The 9,713-nt window shown below is 39.3% G+C and overlaps 1 protein-coding gene across 1 annotated transcript; it reads left to right on the forward strand.

Annotated features, from left to right (window-relative positions):
• The first annotated feature begins 4,074 nt into the window (after positions 1–4,074).
• On the forward strand, positions 4,075–9,713 carry LOC147759579 (sushi, von Willebrand factor type A, EGF and pentraxin domain-containing protein 1-like). The gene is made up of 6 exons (XM_086996467.1): positions 4,075–4,301; positions 4,553–4,682; positions 4,968–6,908; positions 7,791–8,042; positions 8,291–8,482; positions 8,756–9,713. Exons 1-6 carry the CDS (start codon positions 4,134–4,136, stop codon positions 9,007–9,009), a joined length of 2,937 nt encoding a protein of 978 aa, XP_086852593.1. The 5' UTR covers positions 4,075–4,133; the 3' UTR covers positions 9,010–9,713.

Genomic DNA, 9,713 nt, shown 5'->3' on the forward strand with positions numbered 1-9,713 from the left:
CTACTACTACTACTACTACTACTACTACTAATAATAATAATAATAATAAAGTTTTCAATTTCTCAAAGTGGACAGGTTCGGTTAATTTTACCGCTAGAGATAAAAAGGTTTATAAACTTTGCGTTATGTTATTCCAGATTGAACTCTATAAAAACCTATCCCAATGAATGCCTTGCCGCTTGAGAGCCCTGGTAGCAGCCAGAAGAGATCAGACGTAATGTTCAGCGACCATTGCTGTAACTATATACTGAGGGTCCTTTGTGGACCCTTTTACGATAATTTTGAAAATATGGAGATCCAAATTATCTCTTTTAATGGTTGTCGTATGGCATAGAATATGCAATGAATTTTTGTTTGCTTCACTGGCGAATTTAATTAATGAACTGATGTCACAATGACATCAAAGAGATAATTAAAAGTTATTAAAACACGATTTTAGTCATTATTTTAATTTATCAGTCGGAAGTGGATATTGAACATTTGGCCCCACTTCTTACCATGTGGTTTTTGTGGTGTTGGTAAGAAGAGAGTTATGGATTAAAGAAAGGAGGAGACATGTTCATGAAAACGAACTTGCTATTTGTTCTTGCCCTTTGTACTTTCCCACCTTCTCTTAATTTTTAGTTTTTCTGGCATTAGGCCCACATATGTGTCGTTTGTTATCCTTGACGAGTCAGACTTTTCCAATACTTCTTTTTGATTTTTTAACATAATTTTCTTTAATGGTCTATGTTTTTGTGAGTACTCATGAAAGTGTCACAAAACGCTTGCAGCTATTAATTTTTACCCAATGCTCTGAATGCGTGTTTAATAATAATAATAATAATGATTTTATTAACGTCTCACGTTTTAAATAAATAAAACCCACCCTACTAAGAGTTATGAGAGACTGTTTAATTGTTTGCCTCAAAAATATCAATTTGATTGCGTTGTCCCTTATTGCGAACGCGACCGGGCGTATTGATCGACCTTTAAATTGTGGCAGCCCGGGAATTGATCCCGACATTGTTTATCAGACAGCACAATTGCTGAGCAGATCAAATCAACAATCTTCATTTTTTCTGTAGTTGAAACCAAACATTAATGCTTAGTTCACTCTGAAAATAATCACATTGGCTGCCATCTTAAAAAAAAAAAAAAAAAAAAAAACGAACAGAGTGTTGAGTTAATTGATTGAAATTAATATTAATTCAATTGCGTCTTCCTTTTCACTGTGGCATTCTGTTTTGTGAAGAAGAATATGTGATATTAAGTTAAAACATTAAGGTGGGCACACCATGTTGGGTGTTTTTTCTAGACTTCATACCATTCCGTGCAAGAAAACAATTTAAAAACCAAGAGAAAATTTTATGCCATGGAAAGAGATACAAATTGTTATTAGAGGAAAAAAAGGGAAAACGTTCAATTTTTATGTGTACGGACTGAACGAAACGAAGACTGCTGCTGGAAGTCGCATCAAAATACGGTAAACATTAAAAATCACTAGTTGTGCAACCATGAAATATGAAATCCCAGTATTTTTCTGAAGCTATGTATAAGCAATCTGAAATGTAAAGGAGAGGATCCAGGAGTATTTGAAAGGGGGGGGGGGAATCTTTTTGGGAATCCGAATGCGAAGGCTGCCCTCGCCCCCGTAACGTTTGGGGTCCGATCAAGGGCCCCGAAATCGTTGGTGTTTTGAGGGCAAACGGGCACCGTTTAGGGCTAGAATTCACCTAGTCAAAATTCAAATTTCAAGAGGGACCATTGGTGTGATTGATTTCACCAGAAAACGTATTACAATGTTTTATTTTGCTCCTAAGTGCTTCCTTCGCCCTTTTAATTCACTAAAAGCGTTTCTACAAATGAATAATTTTGAGATAGGGCGTTCTGATTCATTCAGTAGAGTGATATGACAAGAAGAAAAAAAAGAATCTCGTACTAGACGTGCAACGAGATTTATTATTTTTCTTTATAAATAGATTCGCTTGTTTTTATCTTGTATGTGCAAACACTAATAATTGTGCTAGTACACTGGAATATTCAGGGGAGAGTATAGAGATAACCCCCTCTCACTCCCTCCAATATAGCATAAGGAGCAATACGAGAAAACAAGAAAATTCCCCGTTCCTGGTCCGTATATATATTACAGAAAAGTTGTCTTTTTTTTTTAATTATTAGTTTATAAACCTTTTTGTCCTTGTTCACCGCCTCCCAACCTTAACAAAACTCTAGATACGCCATTGTAGCTAAACTAACTACTTATAAATATTACAGATGAATACTGCGCTGGTCGCCAGTCTACTCTTGTTGCTGAGTATAAAGCACGTTTCAGGTTAGTTCCAAGAGGTTATGTTAAATTTTAGTATATCGTTCTAAAACTTTTACCAGAAGTTCAGATATACATGTATTCTAGGGCAAGCCCACCGAGGCGGGCAATGAGTGTTAGACCTTTACATAGCAAACATTTAAAAAATTCCTTGAAATTTCAACAGTTTTCATTATTAGACAAGACACCTGCATGGTACGTGCATATCATAGCCTGAACAGAATTGCAACCCATTCAAAGTAGACAATGCTCTCGTCCATTTCGTTATGGAAATAGAAACCAGTTCATTTCAAATGTGACTGAAAATTATTCTCAAAGGTTCTTAAATTGAAGCAAAGGTTTGGAAATAATAAACATGGTGAAATTTCCAGGACATCTACCTACATTTATTTATTAATTTATTTATTGCTATAAGAAGGTCTAACGTGAACTCTTTTTTTTTTTGACTACCTTATGTATACATTAGTTCTTATTGCAGAATGATGATTTAAAATCATATCAATAATTTATCCATAAATGAATGAATAGGAAATGAATGACTATATGTATGCAGTGGTGCCTCTTACAGGTGGATGTGCTTGGAACTTTGTGAACGGTATTCCGAAGTGTTTCAGATACTTTTCCCAAGAACGGTCTTTCAGTGATGCAAATTACACATGCGCTAATACCGCTGACGGGGCGACGCTAGCTATGCCAAAAACTCAAGAAATCAGCGATTTCATAGAAACTATTCTGTGAGTATTGCAATTTTTTACAACGAAATGAATAGCATCAACTGAAGGCAAAGCGACTTTCATTTTCTTAAAATTATAATCGTTAGTAGTAAAATAAGTGATTGGTTTATTTAATAAAAATATTTATCCGCTGGATTGACATAAATGTCTAGATTCATTAGTTTGCCACTGCGACATAATATATTAAATATATAGTATAATATGAGTAGATATAACTGTAGATGGATCATTTGTACATTAACAAGGATATCTATTACAGTGGCGGATTTAGTGGGAGTCAGGGGGTCCTGATCCTCCCTTCGGTTTGCGAAAAAAAATCAAACTAATATTCTCCTCTTGAAACAGGTATTTTGACTAACTGAAGCATAGCTCTAAACCGTACCATAAGGTACCATTTTCCTGGATCCGACCCTGCACCAGTTCCTTAGTAAATCATCTTATACGTGTGAAGGCCATGGCAAAATTTATTTAAATTTCAATAGAGCGCAGCGTGCCTTGCGTTCGTTAAAGATGTACACTGCGAAATTCAACATTATCAATACTCACAAGGAGAGTAAAAAAAAAGAAGAAATTTTGAGCTCACGACTTTCTGGATCGTAACTCTGTCAGCGGTTCTAGATATACAACCCCGCCAAGCTCTCTAGGAAGAGTTGTCAATATTCCTCAAACAGAATTGGTATACCCTTGTTGAAGGCTCGTCGCGCCGCCTACAGGAAATGATTGCAGTACGCAGTAGACACACTGTTTGACACGTGGTCCTTAACAAACACATCCTCATGCTATTTGTTTGCGAATTTGGTGATATTTTGTGGTGTCTTATCATGGGCATTTCTTTACCTCTGTGGAAATCACAGCGAAACATTGGATTTTAGCGGGTACATGTTATACATTTGAACAAATGGTGTAAAATACGGGTATTTTCACCACTATTTTGTATTTTCTTAATATATATATATATATGTATGGTTAAGTGAAAAAAGTTGAAATTACCATGATATTGATAATTTTTACCCTTTAAAGGTGTAACTATCATTGTTTGCTTAGGACAACCAATTATTTCTCAATTCAGACTTCAAACCATTGGTTCTCAGATGATATTTTCTCAATTCAGACCTGCAAACAGTGACAATATATGGATCGGCCTGCTTTGGCTCTCAGAATTCGGAATAAATTATAATGGGATATTCGAAGACGATTTCAAGTGGCTGGACGGCACTCCGGTCACGGAAGGGTTTCAGAACTGGGGGATAGCTAATTCTGTAAGTACCAATTAAAACAGGTCTTAGGAACTGTGTGTGTGTGTGTGTGTGGGGGGGGGGGGGGGGGGGGGGGAGGGGGGGAGGTCATTTCACTTATAATGATTACATTTCAGAAGGGAACTTAACTATTGTTCTAATACCCTGTATGTCACATAATAAATGTATTTTTGATAAATTAATCTTAGGTTATCATTATACATATTGCCCTGAGGCAGGCTGTGTCCTATATCAGTCATTTCCTTTATTTTCAGTATAATGAAAATGTACCCTGTGTAGGTGTTCGCTTACGCAAATCTTTCGGCCACAGGGTGTGGTGGGACAAAGATTGCAGCTTTAACCAGTTTTCCTATATCTGTGAAGTACCGTATACATCTTGTCCGTGTACGTATAATAATAATAATAATAATAATAATAATAATAATAATAATAATAATGTATCACTCCTCGTAGATTCATCTCAACAACTTACAATTAATTTATTAGCAAATTTGATAGGATAATATTGAGACATAAATAAGCAACGGAATTTTTATACCCAACCAAGTTGGACTAGGTAGGTGTCTATATAGCAGGTACAGCATTGGATGAAATTCATCCAATTTATTTTGTAACAGCTAGACTGAGGAACCTCTAGTAATACAATATAATTTTGTTTCTGCATTCCAGGTTGTTTAAGTCCATCACAAGGGAACCGCACCACGTTTAATCCGGTCTTTTCGAGATACGATGTGGGAGATACAGTGACCTATGCCTGTGAGTCGCCTGAAGAGGGTTTGGTAGAGGGGGACCTGGAGCGCACTTGTATGGGAGCTTTCAATTGGTCAGGATTAGAGCCTGTTTGTGGTGGCTGTCCAATCCCGGCCTCTGATACAAACTACACAACACTGGTAAGAAACCAATCGTTTATACACACCTACCCTGTTGGGTACACAGTGACATACGCATGCGCAGATAGCCGACTAGTGCACGTGGCCGGCGACCTCACGCGCACGTGTCTCACCGACTTGACGTGGTCTGGTTTGCAACCAAGATGTGACGGATGTCTGTTTCCTCCGCATGGAAACCACTCCATTCACGATCTCATCGATAACGGAGACCCTTTTGCCGTCGGAGACATAGTCTCTTACCAGTGCCTGCCAGGTTTATTGCCAATTGATGGAGACACCATTCGCACCTGCCTTGCCGACCGAACTTGGTCCGGGACACCCTTGTCCTGTTCCGGATGCTCGCCACCCGCCAATGATACACAGTTTCTTAGTTTATACGAACCAGTCAAAGAGGAATATCAATTAAACGAAACCATCTCTTACTCTTGTATTGGTTCTTATATTTCTATACAGGGAGAAATAACACGAACATGTGACTCTAACTTAGAATGGACCGGGAATGGTTCACTACAATGTGTCGGGTGTCCGCCCCCAGAGAATGCCACATTGGCCACGTACAGCGCTCTTAACGTCACGTACTACGAAATCGGATACCTAGTGGAGTATACATGTCTTGATGGATTTGTTTGGGTGGAAGGGGATTTAAATCTCACGTGCATGCCTTCTCTTAACTGGGATGGAACAACACCAACATGTAAGGGATGCGATGCTCCAGAAAATGGAACCCTTGCCAAGCCATCAGTTTTGGGATCGGTTTTTGGAGTAGGTGAAACTGCTCACTATGCTTGCACTGATGGCTTCTTCCTCTTCAGTGGAGATATGAACCGCACATGCCTTGATTCCCTAACGTGGTCTGGCGTCGCCCCTGAATGCCGAGGGTGCACTTTGCCCGAAATCGGGTATCTTTCCAATTACTCTCTGAGCGAAGCCCCATATTACCCATTGGGTCAGGTCGTGAACTACACTTGTCATGATGGATTCCAGATGAAAAATGGGAGCCGCAATCGAACTTGCATAATGGCCAATGGTTTTGAAGGATCAAATTGTTCTTGTATCAATTTGTCAAATGATAATGAGAATGAATTTTGCCCCATTAACTCCACCAATCAGACCATTTGTCGCGCGGAGCGTGCAGTTTGGTCCGGAACTCCTTTAAAATGTGGCGGTTGCAAACTACTGTTCAACAGCAGTAGATTTGTCATAATGCCACAAAAGAACACATACAGATTAGGGGAGTCTGTGAATTACACCTGCAATCCAGGACTCCGTCACACGCGTGGGGACCTGACCCGCTATTGCCAGGAAAATCTCACGTGGTCCGGGAGAACGCCGTCGTGCGTAGGGTGCAGTGCGCCAGATGATGCCGATACCAGGGCCACCTACAGTCCAGCGTTAGAACCAAGGCACATGTATAGGATAAATAAAACCATCACCTACAGCTGCGACCAAAACTTTGTTAAAGTTAATGGAAACGACTTGCGTACTTGTCAGTTTGATCTGACCTGGTCAGGACATCCAATGAGGTGTGGAGGGTGTGGCCTACCAGAGCTAGGAACAAATTCGACGCACAGTTTCGCACAATATAATGAGACGTCACAGTTTGGTATAGGAACTGTGGTGATCTATGAGTGTCTTACGGGTCATGAAAAAATTGACGGGGATTGGAACCGCACTTGTTTGGGGACCCTCAACTGGTCAGGAGGGGCTTTGTCTTGCTCAGGTAAGATTCCGGAATACGTGACTTAAAGCGTTTAGTGGCCAGACTACAGTCTGTTCTCTATAGCTTAGCCGTAAAAATACTTTGAGGTAAGAAATGTTTATAGCAATACTTAAATATGTTTCGTGTTTTGCTTTATGGGTTTGATAATGACAAAAACACAGAAGAAGTAGGGTGTACAGTTTATGGAAGAAAAGTACCAAGGCAGATGAGACACGAAAACTCAACTTAAATTTGATAGATGGATTAAAATTTAAAAAGTGTGGACGCCAAACAACAATGATGGCTTAAAACTACAATGTTCTCACGACGATATGTCCACACAAATATGTCTGACACTGCGACACATTGCAAGCCTCAGGAATTATCATTTCTAAATGATCATAATTTACTGAAAATATTACGTTTCTTTTCAATACGATGTTAGTGTAGATATGCATGTATTTGAAATTAACGGATACTTGACCAACTGGAATGTTCATGTGTTATCAATTTGTTGGGAACGAACAAGTGCCCTATTTTCGAACTTAAAGGCATACCATGTTCGTTAGACTCCTATAAAATAAACAAAAAAGAATAAATACATATTTATAGACAGGATATCATAACACCATTGGCAAAATGGCAATACATAAATTTGTCTTTGAGTTTTATTTTTCTGATCGTAACGTCAACAGTGATGTACACCAGTATACCAGTAGGCCATTGCAACAATGCAGGCTAAAAATGGACTCAAAAAGGAGTTTACGGATCGTACTTCTGTGAACAATTTTAAATATGATATACAGCGGTACTGTGGTAATTAAAAAAAAGCTGAGCTGCTGAAACGAATTAATTTTGTTGCTAAATAATTAAAGGCCAATCTCTCATTATTTATTGCTATAGTTCCAGAATCAACAACAGGACCATCCACTAATGTGACGATTACAACTACTAGAAGTGATTCAGACTCATTATGTGACGAGCCGCCAATTATACCGCATACGAAAGGTACGTTGGTGGACAATGACATTGGCACTGCTCCTACCGAACGTGTCGCCATCTTTCGGTGCGATGTGGGCTACTGGTTTCAGGAAAATAGGATCTATGAACAGCATGTCACATGCCTTCACTGGAACACTATCTCGCCTTGTACAGGTATATACATGGAAACCAGTTACATTTTTAACAAGTGAATAAATAAATAAAAATCAAAGAAATAAAAGCAATAAATAAAATTAAAATGTGTATGAAGATGCAAAATGTGTGCCAAATACTTAGAGATAAAATTGCTTCGAAAGGACCATTTTCAAAAGTTACATAAATCAGTTCCTTAGCAGCATTATCACCTTCGCCTCTTTCTCAGTGGCAGATAGTTTTAATACTTACTGTACTTTGCCTTACAGCGGTGCAATGCCCCCCTCCACTCCAAAGCGGTTCAGCTATTCTACTAAGACAAACCCAAGGGCAATACGTGTTCAACTCCACGGTGGAGTACCGCTGCCCTAACGGCACCTATCTCCCTGACGGCAAGAGATCTCGGTTCTCCAGGTGTACTCAGAGAGGGGTGTGGTCGGCCTATCCCCCTGCATGTACAGGTAGGTGGACAGCAGGGGTTCCAGAGAACACAGTGGTAACCTACTGTGAGTGTATGTTAACCGGGTTTATTTTTGTTCTTGGACGTGCGTGTGTCAGTGGGTGCACACTTGTGCATGTTATATATAATATTAGAAAAAATGGAAGAATATAGAAAAAGGTGATTTTGACTGAAGTTGTGTTTAGAGAATTTTGTGGTATATTTAATGTTTTCTTGAAGATTTGTGAATTGTATAGGTACGTTGTTGAACGTCCTTTTTTAATTTATACATCAGCGTCTGTGCCAAGAGTTACCCGGCGACAACGAAAATTTTCCGCAATACCGAAAGAGGCGAGTCTGAGCGTCGTGGTTCCCTGTGGCACACTTGCCATAGGACTTCTGCTGGGCATCAGTATTATTTTATTTGTATTGGACGCCCGGACGTTACTTGTGCAAATCCAAAAGGGACTACGTAACGTGCAACGCTTCTGTGGACGTTATAAGGGTCTTCGTAGACGGCAGTCGAGTGCGTACATCAGCAGGGGATAGTCAGTGGCGTACCTTTGCTCTAACGGATTCAAGGTTTTGCTAAAGGGGAGGCATTTTATGAATAGTGTATTTCCCTAGTTTCTTTCTTCTAATATGATATACAGTCGGCGAGGACATATAGGGCACAAAGATTGAATAGACATTTGCAACTCATACGCACCTCTACACTAGGTGTAGCAGAGCCTTAGGGCAAACAGAGCTGAGAGAGTGCGCGTGCTTATTGTGCCACCCCTTGACGGTCGCTTTTACCTGGGCATGAAAGATGTGTTCATCTTTTATAGCGACTAGGAAGTGTCTACGTGGGCATGGTGCATGTGAGGACAGCAAAATATAAAGTGGGCGCAATAATTCTACCAGGTCGGTTTCTAGTCAATGTTCATTAAAGTATCATTGAAACTATATAGTTTTTAATTTTCTGGCAATTGTGCTGCCATCATGTGGTCAAAATTGAAAGCTTGTATACTGTGATGTCAGTTTCTCACAAATTGTCATTTTCAAGATTTGACTGAAGCTGTGTGCTTCTTAGATTTTCTGAATAACCACATCAAATGGAAGGTATATAATGGGGTAAGGGTGAACTGCTCTAGTGGATGCCCTTGATCAAAGGGCGTTTTTGGTCTGAGCATACAAGATTACCGTTTCAAGTTTACTGCAAAAGCAAAACCGGCAAAGTAAAATGCATGCAACGAATTTATTTCATTAAA

The sequence above is a fragment of the Lingula anatina genome, chromosome 10, assembly GCF_051362555.1.
Source record: "Lingula anatina isolate TDL-2025a chromosome 10, LinAna3.0, whole genome shotgun sequence".
Taxonomy (NCBI): domain Eukaryota; kingdom Metazoa; phylum Brachiopoda; class Lingulata; order Lingulida; family Lingulidae; genus Lingula; species Lingula anatina.

What these genes read in the sequence shown, in the direction of transcription:
- LOC147759579 (XM_086996467.1), top strand. Translation starts at nt 4,134, where the DNA reads ATGATATTTTCTCAATTCAGACCTGCAAACAGTGACAATATATGGATC. An exon ending in ACTGGGGGATAGCTAATTCT is followed by an intron (nt 4,302 to 4,552) that starts GTAAGTACCAAT and finishes CTTTATTTTCAG; the next exon opens with TATAATGAAAATGTACCCTG. An exon ending in ACCGTATACATCTTGTCCGT is followed by an intron (nt 4,683 to 4,967) that starts GTACGTATAATA and finishes TCTGCATTCCAG; the next exon opens with GTTGTTTAAGTCCATCACAA.